At 34.0% G+C, this 16,664-nt stretch overlaps 2 protein-coding genes across 2 annotated transcripts; both read left to right on the plus strand.

Annotated features, from left to right (window-relative positions):
- The first annotated feature begins 8,937 nt into the window (after nucleotides 1-8,937).
- LOC133336425 (protein insensitive-like) lies at nucleotides 8,938-10,381 on the plus strand. The gene is made up of 2 exons (XM_061544718.1): nucleotides 8,938-8,952; nucleotides 9,026-10,381. The coding sequence occupies exons 1-2, from the start codon at nucleotides 8,938-8,940 to the stop codon at nucleotides 10,379-10,381; spliced, it is 1,371 nt and encodes a 456-aa protein (XP_061400702.1).
- A 4,217-nt stretch (nucleotides 10,382-14,598) lies between these two features.
- On the plus strand, nucleotides 14,599-16,038 carry LOC133336426 (protein insensitive-like). Its single transcript, XM_061544719.1, has 2 exons — nucleotides 14,599-14,613; nucleotides 14,688-16,038. The coding sequence occupies exons 1-2, from the start codon at nucleotides 14,599-14,601 to the stop codon at nucleotides 16,029-16,031; spliced, it is 1,359 nt and encodes a 452-aa protein (XP_061400703.1). The 3' UTR covers nucleotides 16,032-16,038.
- The last annotated feature ends 626 nt before the right edge of the window (nucleotides 16,039-16,664 follow it).

The raw sequence follows: 16,664 nt of genomic DNA on the forward strand, positions 1-16,664 counted from the left end.
CCGGTGAAAAGTAAAAGGAAATTTATTTTTGATGACATGAATTTTGAACCAATTAAGCGGGAAAATCAATTAACAGGGTTTAATTATCCGAGAAAATTTACATGTATTTTCCTACGAAATATTTTTTGCTCCATCATGTGGTTCAATAAAGCGTGGAAACCAATTAACCGTAAGGTCAATTAACCGAAAAATATTGTATTAAAATAGTTATATGATTTGTTCCGTGTTTGGGTTTGTTTCTAAGACTCTGTTGTAATCATTTAAGGAAGATACGAAAAAAAAACTAGAACATAAGGTTCGATAATTAACTTTATATATTCATATATATATGAACTGTAACCCGCATTTAGGCCTAGCCCCTAAGTGGGAGGTACCAGAAGGAGTGGACCGATATTCCCCACGTTCGAACTGGAACTAAATTTGGAAGAAATAATAAGATGGACAAAGTTTGGATGAAAGCAACATTTTTTGAAACAAATTTGGTCCAAAAAATCATGGGATTTAGAACCATAATCGGTTTGTAGAAATGTCGGAGAGGGTATCTAAAGTTCGGCTCGGCCGAACTTAACTCTTTTTCACTTGTTAAAAATAAAATTTGTCATATACATATTGACAAGAGTAATACGTTTGAATCATATCAGCTGGGATTTGCTGTTACCTTTTATAATTGTAATATGTTTTGAAAACTATACGTTTTGTATAATATTTGTTAATCTACATAATACCACTTCAAATGTTCCACTTTTTATCTTGTTCAAAATATTCCAATTGGATATGATAAGGAGAAGAGAACGTTTGAAAGGAATTATATCCCTTTTGTATGTAGAATTACATCTACATTTGTGTAGTCATACTCAAAACTGTAGGATAAGATCTAAGATTAGTATAATTCCATCGGATGTTAGTCGTCCATTTTATGATTGCGCAGGTATTTAGTCTCTGTGTGTGTGGCCATAAAAGAAGAGTTTTATTAACTTCGCAGAATGTGTGCTTCTTGGCATCAACCATTTTGCATAGCAGGAATTTGTAGCAAGTTTTACGACTGGGAATTCCCCATTTTTAGGACACACAGTACATCTGCAGAACAATACATTTGGTTGTTGTATGTTATTTGGCCAGATCTTTGTCTTTCAATTCTAAAGATGAACTTGTATCGTTGGCATATTGGATTTTGAATATTGAATTCCTAAGAAGTGTTTTATGTATGGTTTCGCTTAAGTATTCTTGTATGCAGTTATCTTGTTAGGATTATGGGATATTGCTGTGAATAATAAATTGTTTTTCTACTATTTATGAATGCTTTATTTTTTTTATTTTATGATACCCTTAGTTGGCATTACACTTGTTGTTATTGGCTTAAATCAAATATATATGTCTTCCGTGTAGGAGATTAATCGTGATTTATAAAATTAATTCCTAAGGGCGACAGCAATTGACAAAATCAAGGCTATACGATACGGTAAGCTAAGTTCAGCCTTTTAGCACTAACTATATTGGCGTTAGATCTATCGACAATATAAAAATACTTTGCAGTAGTCATCTCTTCGATGAAGAGATAACTACTCGCCACCACGCCAATAATTAATCCGCATACACCGTGAAGGATTTAAGCAACACATAATCATGTGTTGTGATACTATAACAACAATAAGTGTTTCAGTCAAGGATGCCATAAAATAAAAACAAAAATATTCAGAAAGATCTGTTACACACGTTCGTGTTTTAGCATACATACCCCTAACTATGTACATTATAATCCTTACAAGAATATTGCAACCAAAACCGAAAACAGCAACAAAACACACATTCAACATTTCATAGGAATTCTTTTCAAAATCCAATATGCCAACACAACAAGTTGTTCTCTTTATTTCAAAGACCTGCCCAAATATACTGCACTGCACATCTTTAAATTGGGGAATTCCCAGTTGTAAAACTCACCACAATTCGTACCATGCGAAATGGTCGCTTCCAACGTAAGACGATTCTACGAAGTTAACGAAAAATGTTCTTTTATGACGGTATCAGTTGTGTGCGAATTTAAATACCTGCTAAACCGTAAAAAGGACATACACGACAAGCATCCTATCGTATTATTATAATCATAAATCTGCCCTTACAACCTTAAGCATGACTATGTTGATAAACATATAATCTCTATAAATCTATTCATAGCTATATGTATTGGTATTATAATTTTTTATATTTCAATGTTCATGATTTTAGGTATACAATTATTTGATTTTTATGTGCCTTCCCTTTAATCCAATTCTGCATCGTCTTCTTATCATTGAAATATATTGTAATTTTTTTAAAATGATATTCTATCTATACAAGACCATAAGCGGTAATTATATTTTCCAATTCAGAGTCGATCGAATGCGATTCCTACAAATAAAACACAAAATGAAACCTTCTAAAAAATATGGTCTTCAAATGAGAAAATACTTTTTTAGTATTGTCTTCGCAGGATGGCGTGCTGATACAAAGTGCGACATCTACATATCAGAGTACCTACAGACTTTTCATTTGTTCGAAATCCTCTGCTAAATCGAGAAAACTTTAAACACAACCCTGCTTTTGCGCCAAAAAAATGCATCACTTCTCATAAAAGTATCAAAATGGCAACACTTTACTTGTCAAAATATAAATTTTAATGAAAAATAATTGCCTAGCAAATGTCAGCAGCTGAAAAATTAACAATTTCTTAAAATTTACACTATAATTTCAAAGAACATATGTTTTTCTATATTTTCTCTCCACAAAAAATTATGAATATAGATCAATTTTTTCGGATAGCCATGTCCGTCCGTCTATTGTAATTACGCAATCTTCTGAAGGAATTGAGATAGGGTGCTGAAATAGGGTTGTATTGCATATGGTTGTATTTTGTCAAGTTCGAAGATGGGATATATCGGTCCACGTTTAGGCATAGCTCCCATATAAGGTTACTTCCCAATTTTCGGAATTTTGTGGTTTTTGAACTCGTTTTTCAGCTGAATTCATAGCCCCTATATAACGGTACCCCTAATTTTCAGTATTTGGTAGTTTTGATCTTATTTTCCACCGAATTGGCAGTAATTTAGTATTTTGAGTTCTTAATAGGTACCAAAACTCTCCACAAAAAATATGAATATAGGTCAATTTTTTCGGATAGATCCCATATAAAAGTACTTCCCAATTTTCGGAATTTTGGGGGTTCAGAGCGCCCTTTTCATCCGAATTCGCTGTAAATTGGTATTTTGTAGTCGTATATGCCAACAAATCTCCCTACCAAAAATTATTAACATTCACCCCCTTTTTGGGATAGTCCCCATATAACCTTTTTGGGGAAGGTACCAGAAGGAGTGGACCAATGGGTCCCATCTTCAAACTTGATCTAGACTTAATAAAGATAATAGGTTGTTCAATGTTTGGTTCAAATATGATAGTCCGTTTGCACGATATTATTATATACCAATTGATATACAAAACTAAAATATTGGGTTCGAAATTGAGCTTATCGGTCCTCAATTAGGCATAGCCCCTCACATAATAATAATCAATATTGGTCAACCTTTAGGTATAGCCCCATATATATCTTTGCCCTCTTAATTGCAGTATTTTGAGGATTTTATATACATATTACACCCTACCATGCACAATCAATATCGAACCACGATTTGAGTTTTGAGATTTTAGTAAAATGTCCACTAAAATTGCCGAAATATGTATTTCGTGTGCATTATAGCTTACAACAATCGCTTGGAACAATTGTCGGTACAGGAACACTTTTTGGTATGTTCTGAAATCAGGTGAGGCATTAAAAAAGATAAAGACTAAATAAGTCTTTACATCTATATAATACTTTAGAAAATCCCTTTTTGAATTGTTCAATATATTCCAATTGGACGTAGTAAGAAGAAAGTGCGAATTTAACGTAAAGATATAAAGATAGATATGTATAAGAAACTCAAAAAAGTCAGAGATTTCTTTCTTATATGCGTTTTGTTCTTATATGGAATTATGAGATATAAGAAAGTTGTTCCTTATAAGAGTACATATGCATATAGGAAATCTATTTCTTATACGAATATTTTTTTAAAATAAATTGTTTAAATGAAAAGCATGTTTAAAGAACAATATGTTATTAAATAAAACAATTCAGTATATAAAAATACAAAGTTAAGAAATTAAATCACAGTTTTGCAAGAAAAAATTCAGTATCTTAAAAACTAAAAATTTAAATAAACAAAAATAACAAAATTAAAATCTGTTCATAGTTTAACTAACAATATTAAATATATTTTGTGTGGCCAAAAATCTTAATATTTTCTTATATAAAACGTTTTCAAATACTTTTGTCATCTTTGGTATTTGACAAACATTTCTTATATCAGAAGAAATTTTTACACTGCGAAGATGTAAGAAGCCTCGGTGTTTTCATATATCCGAATTTTTTTCATGTTTGCAATTGTCTTGTAAGGATTAGAAGATTTTTGTTGAGAATTATAAACAGCATTTCTGTTGTTTATGAAAGTATTGTTTTATTTTATGATAACCTTGGCTGGCTTTGCTCTTGTTTTTATTGTGTCAAATCAAATACACATGCCAGCCTTTTTATAACGAAATGTTGGGGATGAATTGTGATTGGCTTGGTGTGCTCTATAACATTTGCTCCTATGGAGGACTGCTATTGACAAAATCAAGGATATGCTGAAGAATAAGTGAAGCACGTTATCTCTAGTATCTTTCCTGAAGGATATCTGCAATATAAAAAAAAAAAACTTTACAAAAATAACTATAGTACTGACGTGATTCGATGACTACTCGCCATCAGGCCAATAATTAATCCCCATACACCATGAAATTTTAAGGAACACATAATCACGTATATTGACACTGTAACAACAATAAGTGTTTCAGTCAAGGATGTCATAAAATAAAAACAAAAAATGTCTGTTCGAGTTTTAGCATACATACATCTATACATTCTAATCCTTACAAGAATATTGCAACCAAAAACAAAAGAAGCAACAAAATGCACATTCAACATTTCATAGGAATTCTTTTCAAAATCCAATATGCCAACACAACAAGTTGTTCTTTCGATTTCAAGGACCTGTCCAAATGCACTGCACCGCACATCCATAAATTGGGGAATTCCCAGTTGTAAAACTCACCACAATGTATACCAATCGTAAAGGTCGCTGCCAAAGTGAAACGATTCTTTTATGACGGTATTACTTGTGTGAGAGTTCAAATACCTGGTAAAGCATAAAAAAGGACACACACGGCAAACATCCGATCGTATTATTATAATCATAAATCTATCGTTAAGCATGACTATGTTGATAAACATATAATCTCTATTTATCTATTCAGAGCTGCAAGCATTGATATTCTAATTCTTCATACGTACATATATACATTGTGTGGCTGTCTTCATGTGCGTTCCCATGAATCCAGTCCTCCATCACTTTCTTATCATGTCCAATTGAAATAAATTGTAATAATTTTCAATTTAAAATCAATCGAATGTGATTCCTACATACAAAAGACAAAATGAGAACTTCGGCAGAAAGTGTGGTCTTCAAAAATGGCAAGATTTTTTATTTAATATGGAAACAAGCCTTCGCAGGATGTTGCATTGTCGTATATAGCGCCACCTGCATATCATAGATTTATAACATTATCCTGGCATAAACATAATCCAAGGACAACTTTTAATTAAGATTTGGCACCATAAACTGTAGTTCAGTTTTCCACCACTAGTGGTAGAACTACGTGTAGTGTTGCCAACCCTATTTACACGATTTTAACCCTTTGTTGCCCATAGGCAACAAAATGTTGTAGAGTTTATATATAATAGGTGGATACTAAATGTATATTTTTGTCTGTCTGATTATTGACGACACATATCAAAAGAAAAATATAAAAAAATCAAATTTTTGGTCAAGTTATTTGTTATTCAATACGTAGATGAGTGCAAAAAATGTGTACAGTACCAATTTGTGTATACAGTCAAAATTATTTAAATCGCTTCGTATTCGCAAATTGTTGTTGAGTTTTGTAAAAAAGAACCCAAAGGATAATTAAAAGTGATTTTTCGTCGATATTGCATTTTCCTTTGTTGATATTGGACTTTTATTTTTCGGAAAGAAGGTACTGTATCTCCGAATGCAGGGATGTAGCGACGTTAAATTTTGTTCATATCCCATTTAGGATAGTTACATTAAATCTGTGCAAAAGAAATCGGGTCTCAAAGAGTTAAAATTCATAGCCAATTTTTTTTAATACTCTACATTCAAGATGGAAATTACAAATAAGACTTTCAAAATTCTAAAAATGGGTAGGGAAACAGTATATTAATCCTCTGAGAACACGAATGACTTAATATTGAGACCCTGACAAACCATCTTAGGAGTAGTGGCCATGGTATAATTATTACAAGGTTGGGTATACCCAGCTACCAGCTGATTAAATTTTTTCTCAATGTGGCTCGTTCTTTCAAATCAATATATACATTTTGTGTATGTGTTTGTATTGTTTTGAATGTCATGTCAAATAAATTCTAATTAAATGAAAATGATTTAAAATGATTAATTACATTGTTATGCATGAAACAAATATTTCATGGTATTCCCTACTGGATTTTGAGAAGAAATCATAACCTTTCATTCATTTTTCGCGTTAATGTTTTTAAATTTTTTATTTTATTTTTGGCAATAGAAGCCACTACCTACAGTGTTGCTTTTTTTGTTATTCACCACCTCAAACCCTCCACCATAGTATGGAGGGTATATTAATTTTGTCATTCCGTTTGTAACACATCGAAATATTCATTTCCGACCCCATAAAGTATATATATTCTTGATCAGGGTAAAATTCTAAGACGATCTAGCCATGTCCGTCTGTCCGCCCGTCCGTCTGTTGTTATCACGATATCTTCCGAAGGAATTGAGATAGGGTGCTGAAATTTTGCATAGGGTTGTCTTTTGTCTGCAGGCAGGTCAAGTTCGAAGATGGGATATATCGGTCCACGTTTAGGCATAGCTCCCATATAAGGGTACCCCCCAATTTTCGGTATTTTGGGGTTGTTGAGCGCGTTTTTCAACCGAATTCGCTGAAATTTGGTACATTGTGTTCTTATTGGGTACTAAATGTCTCCACAAAAAATTATAAATATAGGTCCACTTTTTCTGGTAGACCCCATATAACGGTACCTCCTAATTTTCAGTATTTTGGGGGTTTTGGTCGTATTTATCCACCGAATTGGCTGTAATTTAGCCCCCTTTTTGGGGTAGTCCCCATATAACCCCCTTTTTTATATTAAAATAGTTATCTAATTTGTTCCACGTTTTGGGTTTGGTTCTAAGAGTCTGTCGTAATCATTTAACCTGCGGAGGATATCGAGATAAAGCTAGAACGTAAGGTTCGATAATGAACTATACATGAACTATAACCCGCATTGAGACCTAGCACCTGTATGGGAGGTATCAGAGGGAGTGGACCGATAGTCCACAAGGGAACTAGTTACCATAATTAGATACTTGTTCCCTGCCTTATCTTGTCTTAAGTCGTTTCCTACGGTGAATTCTCAGTTTCTCTTATATTATATTTTTATTTAGACTGATTTCTCTTCTATTTTCACTTCCACCAAGAAATACACACAAGACTCTCGTTAAATTTTCTCATTTCACTATCTATGTTTTTTATCTGGCAACACTTTTCGAAAATGGCGCGAAAATATGTTTTGCTGCGAGGTTAGTTGTTGCTAGTGATTAAAAAAAATATCCAACCAATTGTTGCTTCCTAATCTAAATTTTTTGCCCTTCAAGGACTCGAAATGTCAAATTTCAGAAATTTCGTTTGATCACATTTGCCACCTTCAAAATATCGAACATTGCTGCGTTTTAGTAATATGAAAGCTAAACCAAAAACGTGGATCAAAGTTTTGGCGTTTTTAATATCAAAATCTTAGGACTAATAGCAATGTATGTATCAAAATGTAAAGTTCTATCTTAAATAATGCTATCTCTGTCGAGGTTTTAACAGGCGGATGGACGGGCATGTCTAAATCTACATAGAACTTTATTCTCATAAATAATAAAAATATACATTATGAGCTTCGATTGCAAAAGGAATGCCATAATGAAAACATCCTCCATCTTATGACAGCGGTATACAGATCTTCGAATAAGAAATAAATTATTCCACTAAGTTCCTTCTAATTTTGCCCACACCAAATAAATGTGTATACTACTCTCCTTTCAGTATCTCCTCATTTGTATCTGGCAACACTTTTCAAAAATGGCGCGGAAATATGTTTTGCATCAGTTATATTTGTTGCTGTTGGTTTTACAAAAAAAAAATCCAACCAACTGCTGTTTGCTAATCTAATCGAACAATAGAAAAATTGTATTCATATTTGCACGGTTGATCTCCCATTTCAAAGACCTCGAAAACGCAAACCTTAACGAGAATTTGCCCGCCATAAATTCAGGTAAGTGTACATAGCCATCCATTGGTTACAAGCAGCTACCCTTACCCTTAACAAGAAAACGAAATAGGATCTATTTTCATTTCAGTTAGAATGGCAGATCACCGCGTACAAATATTTACTACCCTTATATGAGGCAGCATACAAACACACACACACAGGAACACTGTTACTTAGGTAGGTGATGTGAGCAAAAGGATGTGTAATGGCACTCATGCAACAACACAGACAACAAGTACAAAGGATCTGTTGTTGTAATCCTGTATGTATGCTACTGCCAAATCGAGTGTATCGTATATTATGTGCCACTGCCAAACAAACTCCAGTCAGTACTAAGTGGAACATCAGAGAGAGCAGAGTGCCACCGCCGCAAAGAAATCAATTGAAATAAAAATAATATTCTGGTTTGAATTGCATATTTAAAGCTGCTGCTTTGCGATATACTACAAAATAGAATGGATTCCAAAATAGTAAGTTGTTGTAAAGCTAATAAGCAAGGGAAGTTTTTTCTAAAACTAATTCTCCTCCTTTTGATTTTTCTAGATCTCCTCACAAATTATCATCAAGCCACAACAGAATACTGCCACCAAAATAATGGTGGCTAATGGACAAAATTTCAAACGAGTTCCAGATGTTTATGAACGCCCCCTGATGGTAAATGCCTGGTGTCAAACGACAAATGATGACTTCAAATTCCTTTACGAATTCGAACACAAAAAAGAACAGACCAAACGGGAAAATGAACTGTTGGAAAAAATACGCATTCTGGAAGAAAATCTTAAGGCCCACACCGAATTACTTTCTCAAATACATGCAACATCGGCAAGGACTTCGGCTCTGCTAGGACAATCCGCAACTACCACTACAACAACAGCAGCATCTACTACTGAGCAACTCACCATCAAACCCATACAAATACAAACTATCGAATCACAGTCCTCATCTACAATAAATTCCTATAAAGTCACCGAATCCAGTCCAAGACTTAGCAAAAGTTCACACAACTCTCCAACTAGCTCAGTGATAAATCCAATTCATCAAATTCCTTCCAACCACACAGAAAGCATAAAATACACCATAATTGCAGAGGGGGCTGGAGATGCCCACGGCGAACCAATAGAAATACAATTGGCCGAAGATGATGGTGCTTTGAATCTAAATAACTCTGCAGATTCCGATCGTTTGGAAATATGTTTGGCATCGGATGATATGGAAATTAAAACGGAAACAGTGCAAACAACTCTTCCAACAACAACCACAATTACTCCCCTGTCACGCAATAACTCCAGTGAACAGAACTTCTTAAAACGTAGGCGATTGCCGGCAGATGAAAATGAAGAACCAATGGAAAATTCCTTTTACGAACCAACACAAAGGAGACACAGCAACAACAATCTGGCAAACATCAAAACTGAAAATGTCTACGCCACACCTAAACAACAATCGTCACCATCGCCAGGAAATAACATGGACACGGCGGAATACAAACTTAACATAGACAATGTTATGGTGTCGATTGGTCCCAACAATACCAGAATACCCGCCAAAATCTATGAAAGTATGAATTGGAGTTCGGCATCGATTGCAACGCGTAAACTACTCATGGCCATATTCGATCGCAAAACCTTGGCAACGCATTCGATGACGGGAAAACCATCACCAGCCTTCAAAGATCATGGCAAGCCATTGAAACAAATGTTAGATCCATCGGCAATACAGGATATTATTTTTGCCGTGACGCGTAAATGTAATGTCTCGGAAAAGGAGGTGCGCAATGCCATTACCACAAAATGTGCCGATGAAAATAAAATGATGAAACTGCAATTGAACAAGCGTACACCAATGCGTGAAATCAAAAAGGAAAATAGTATTACCGTTAAGACGAATATGATGATGTAATTGATTGAGTTGGTGGTCGTGGTATAGCCTCATCCACAAAGAAGTTGAATATTTTTTAAGCCTCTGTTGTAAATCCCAAGGAATTTTGTTCTAAAAGTTCTTAAAGCACTTGAGTACAAATTTATTAGACACAAAAAAACAAACAAACTAATAATTACGAATTGAAATGTATTTATTATTAAGAAGATGAAAAATAAAACCAAATATTAATATTTAATCTAAATCAATGTTTGCTTTTTTGGCATAAACCAAACGAACAAAAATAATTAAATTTTACAAATTTAATGGAGTACGGGACTAACAAATCTCATAGCATCCTTCATCGATAATTAAACATTCATTAAAAAAATTCTAAAGGAGATGACATTTTGAATGAAAGGCATTCTTTATGTCTGAAGTGACAGACGTTGGCCGAATAAAACTCGGGTCGTTGGGGATTGTAGACCCCTCTGTCGTGGAAACAAAGTCTAGACCTGGACTTCGCTTTATAAGTATTCCTTTTGCTTTTATTCCCTCCACCGTTTGCTATTATTTGAAATATTCGTCATAAAAGTTTTGGGTCAGTTTTTGCAAAATTGTCAGGCTGAATCCCAGTTTGTTGTTTTTTATAAGAACAACTATTTATTAGTGGGAAAAGTATGACATTGTCCATCAAGGTGTAAAATTCTATATCGATGTCCATCTGTATCAAAATCGAGTTTTGAAAATTTTGCACAAAAATTGCTATAACATCAGGGATGTTTGATATTAAAATATCGATCCCCCTTTTATAGTCACATTTCCAACCGAAGGTGGAAATTCAGTATGTAAATGTTTTGATTGAATCCATATAAAGGTCCCAGTGCATATGGAGGCGAAAGTTGCATTTGCAGAACATTGTCAATATTAGTCCATGTTTTGAAGACTCGTCTAATGGAATTCTGTCCCCATATTTACATATTGTTTCTTGTTAAGAAAGACCCCTACTTGGTTCGATTATTATTATGAAGTTTTCTCCACAGACTATTCAATAGAGAGTAAAAAACAATGTAAACAAGCCAAAGTTAGGTCCTTTATATGGTCCTAGACTTATTTTTTCAACTGAAGTGCCCGTGTTTTGCCATTTGGCAAATTACAAAATTTTGAAAGAGCACTATATACTGAAGTTAAAATAAAAATTATTACAGTTCTTTGTCAGAATTAAGTCTAGTAAAGAAACCACCAAATTGCTATTTTCAAAATTTACTGCTTTTGGCATCATACACTCTGGTAAGGGCGATACATTTAACTACACATAAATAACTGTAAACAATTGTCTCCGTATAGTATATTTGTATTTTTTTTAATCCAACTATTGTTGTTTTGTTTCTACAACTAAGACGATTTACAATTTTAAAAGAACAAACACAAATCCTCCCACATACATATTCGTAAAAAAACGAAGAACCAAAACTAAAATCAGCAGGTACAAAATAAAAATCTATTTCCTTCAAGGTCATTAGATGGCCGACTAAGTTATGGCGGCAGATTCTATGATCATCGATAGTAGAAACATTCTCAAAATCTACCTGTCATAGATTGCAATTCCAGGAACTGGCATTTCTTATAAGACATATGGTGTGCTGTACATGTTCCAGCTGCACTAAATCCTGTCGTTTTCCTAGAAAAATGTAAGTATCAAATCTTATTCGACAATGGATGTATTGTGATTAGAAACGTTTGATTTTAAAAATAACATCACAATGTGCAAGGATATTTCGAAAGCCGAAGCTAATATGGTAAATAATGTTATGTATAGGTTCCTATTAGCACATAAATGTTCACGTTCTCAGAAGAAGATCCTGACTCAATCTCATACGTTGTCCGATCATTATTAGTTAAGAAATTATAACATTGTGGCTGTATCAATGTTAGAAGCACGATGAATCCGCTTAAGTGCAAGACATAGGATCTATGTTTCATGACGGCCCGAATCTTACACGGCCAATGAATATCATCTCAGCCCATTGTGTAAGAACAGAAGGGTAGCTACAGTCGCTTTATTGACTATTTAATAACATTATTGGGCCGCTTGAAAGTATAAATGGAATGTGCCTATAACCATCAAAGTACCTAAAATAGAACGGGGCTATGCCCAAAGATTGAACTATTTTGAACATTTTCTAGAGAGATGTCAAGAACATATAATGCCAAATTATAGCTGCTTTGTAAAAATGGCGATATCATGATTTCGTCAGACAGACAGAAGATCTCACTTTAACAATTTTTAAGCTTTTGTACTTCAACTTCGTTTGCATACTCAAAAATACTTCTACAATTTACGAAGTTCTCTTTAAACCTTTTTACTCGACAAGTTTTGCCAAGTAAAAATGTTAATTTCTTCTTGGCTAATATATATTGAAATTTAAAGTGTTCCCATCAATTTGTGTGATATTTTTTCGTGGTTCAGATTTAAATATAGCTCCCACGTATATATTTCGTCTGATTCTATGTAAGTACAGATTGACCTGCGTGAAGTTTTGTTGTGCGTTTAGATATAGCTTCCACATATACTATCCGCCCATTTTATGAAAATGGCGCTCCAAACTTCCATCGGTTTGTCTGAATGAGACGAAATTGTACATAACGTACCAAATTGAGTCTAGACTGACGTGTGTTGAGTTTCGTTCAAATCGGTCCTGATTTATATGTAACTCCCCCATCTATGTTCGGTCGATTTATTTAAAATTTGCACCAAAATCCCAAAAGTTTTTACAATTGAGACGAAATATTGCATAGTTTACTAAATTGAGTATTGAAATTCACCACACCTTGGTACAGGGTATTATATATTTGCCCATATGGGATTATATTAATTTGTTGGTTCTTATATCTTTGTAGATCACATAAAGAATTTCTTCCGATTCTATGTCAATAGTCCTCCAAAGATGCTATGTATGTTTCATCGACAGCATATTGTACGTAGGAGCATCTCTGTATGAACCCAAAGTGGTGAAGAGTATCATATAGTCGGCTCCGTCCGATTTTCGAACTTTCCTTACTGGTTTTTATTATTTTTTTGTACTCTAGAAGTGATTTTAATAATTACGGATATTCTCATGCATTATAGTACTTTTACATTCTACCGGATATCCTTAACCCAGTTAGTTCCAATTGTCAATTCCGTATATTGTCAATCAAATAAATCAAATGTAAATACCGTTTTAGTCCGGGAAATCTTCATATGACATGTTAGAAAAGTTCTCCGGTTTCAAATCCCGCTATAAGTATAGGACAAATAATCTCATAAGACTCAAAATACATGCCAAGAATAAATTTCTCGTTTTGTCTTCTGCTAATAAATGTTACGTTAGATTTACGTTTTACTAACTCCATTTTCTAATTGGTACTTTCCTTCATCTGGCAACAACGAAAATATTCCATAAATTCCCATGGGGATTTAATATGACCGCCATTACTTTAAATTAAATTATGTATGGGAATTTTGATCATTAGTCATGGCCTTATTTCGGTGGTCCCGGTATATTATAGTAGCAGTAGTCTATTAACCGATTTTTGACTTCGCCTTATTCATTGTATGTACATTTATGCCTGTTGCAACAATTGGATACGTCGCCGTCCATCCAATTGGCATCTGGTTACATCTGGCAACGATAGGAATTTAGCGCGTAAAAATATGTTTTGTTTTCAAAAATTGATCCAGCTGCTTCATTCAAACCAAGCCGGCCGGCCATCCAACCTAAAAGACAGCCAAATCGTTGTAATTATTTTCCTTGTTCATACGAGTGTCAGTGTGTGTGTTTGCGTGTTGTTCCGCTTTATTAGATTTGGCGCGTTCTATTCAGTTACCTACTCTATACCTATTAAGGGAATAGGATTTCATCACAGTCAGAACTAAGTACATAGCATTTTCCACCCTTAATTCCATGCAGCCCTTACGATCGCGTGTATGAGCTGTGTGCAACAAGAACTAGAAATTTAGGTAGACAAACAATACAAAGGATACAGGAACGAACAGCAGGCAAGCTAATGAGACCTATTTACTTGCAGCAGCGGCAGCAACAACAAATTCAATAGTCCTCGCCATGTGTGTATATTCAAATACGCTCATGGAATAAACCGTCAGTCAGTATTGAACAAACCAACGAGGAGTAAAGTGCCCTTGCGAAAAAACCCGTCGTGTTCCAAATAGAATATTTTCTCACCAGTCGTTTAAATACAAAACCGTGCTATTAAATATGGATACAAAAATTGTAAGTAAAGAGCCACGATCGTGATGCAATTCAATTGAATTTCTTCATCTAATAATTAACTTTCATTCCTTTAGATATCATCACAAATAATTGTAAGACCACAACAACGGATTCCAATAAAAGTGGTCACAGCCTGCGCACAAAATTTCAAAAGAATTCCAGAACAAAAATATGAACGTCCTCTTATGGTGAATGCCTGGTCTCAGACAACTGGCGATGATTTCAACTTCCTACACGAACTTGAACAAAAGCAAAAATCATCAAAACGCGAAGAAGAGTTATTGGAAAAAATTCGTATACTCGAGGAGAATCTTAAAGCCCATACAGAATTACTATCGCAAATACATGAAACCTCAGCTCGAACATCTGCATTGCTTGGAGGACAATCAAATCAACAAATAATGAAACCTATACAAATACAAAGTATTGAATCACTTCAAAACACCAAATCACCTTTATATTCGATCCCAAAAGTGGAACGTGCTGCTGAATCCGTTGCATCGAACCGTAATTCAATGCAAAACAGTACATCGATATCACCGAAAAGTGTTAGCTATACCATTATAGCTGAGGGTTCGGGTGATGGTAACCACGAACCCATCGAAATACAATTGGCCGAAGATGATGGTGCTTTAAATCTAAACAGTTCAGCAGATTCTGGCCGTTTGGAAATATGTCTTGCCTCGGATGATGTGGATATGAAAACTGATGCAACACATAACAACAACAACTCGCATATATCCCGTACCGATTCAATGGCATCACTCAATAGTAGTACTGAACATAACGGCAACAGAAAGCGAAAGTTTGACGCCTATGAATCGGGAAAAGAGAATCAAAGTACAAACTATTATTTCAATGAACAAGGTGTTCTAACTCATTCCAATAAAAAACACAGTATCAGTGAACAAACACCCCAGAAAAGTCTACTAAAACCAATAAAATCCGAAAATCTTATGGCCTCAACAAATGACTATACCAATTACAACACTCCCACACAGAATAACATATCTTTGGACAATAAAATCAATAAAGATTATGTTATGGTTTCGATTGGACCAAATAATACTAAAATACCAGCTAAGGTTTATGAGAGTATGAACTGGAGTTCGGCATCAATTGCAACGCGAAAACTCTTGATGTCGATATTCAATCGTGAAACATTGGCAACACATTCTATGACAGGTAAACCATCACCGGCCTTTAAGGGACATGGAAAGCCTCTTAAACAAATGTTGGACCCCTTGGCAATACAGGATATCATTTTTGCGGTTTCGCGGAAATGTAATGTATCCGAAAAGGAAGTACGCAATGCCATTACGACCAAATGTGCCGATGAGAATAAAATGATGAAACTTCAAATGAACAAACGAACACCAATGCGTGAAATGAACAAAGAAAATATCGAATATAAGTAGTTATAAGACGTAGAGGATATTTTGGATATAGACGTAGAGGATATATAGGATATAAACTGCAATCCATAGGATTGTGGCGCCAGCCATATTTGTTAATATTTTGTTACTTTTTCTTCAATACAGCACTAAGGTACAAATTAAATAGTTCTCGAATATCAATTTTTTCACTATCTATAAAAAGTGGTGTCAATACAACAGACCTAAGATAAAAGAACCAAACTATGTATAAAATATTTTTAATATAATATTTAAATATGTACCTTTGTAAAATATTATCTAATAATTATTTTTGTTTAAATTTGTACTTAATATATTTAATAATAAATACATACCCATACTATAATAGGGTAAATAATTTATAAATAAAAATTTCGAGTTTCATACATAGTTAAATAATAATCGAAGGAAACCCATGGGAGAAAAAATAGAACAATTTTCAATATATATATATATATATATATATATTGTAAGTTTAATGTATGACCAATATGCAGCGTGACCGTTGTGCCACTAAAGTGGCAATTTTGCCACTTTTTTCCGCCTTTGCTACTTTTGTGATACTTTTTCATTTTGATACAAAATGTGCCACTTTTTGAATTTTTGTGAAACTTTTTGTTACTTTGTGCCACTTTT

The sequence above is a fragment of the Musca vetustissima genome, unplaced genomic scaffold, assembly GCF_032173495.1.
Source record: "Musca vetustissima isolate MV318-11 ecotype Yass unplaced genomic scaffold, APGP_CSIRO_Mvet_v1 utg3365, whole genome shotgun sequence".
NCBI classification, from domain to species: domain Eukaryota; kingdom Metazoa; phylum Arthropoda; class Insecta; order Diptera; family Muscidae; genus Musca; species Musca vetustissima.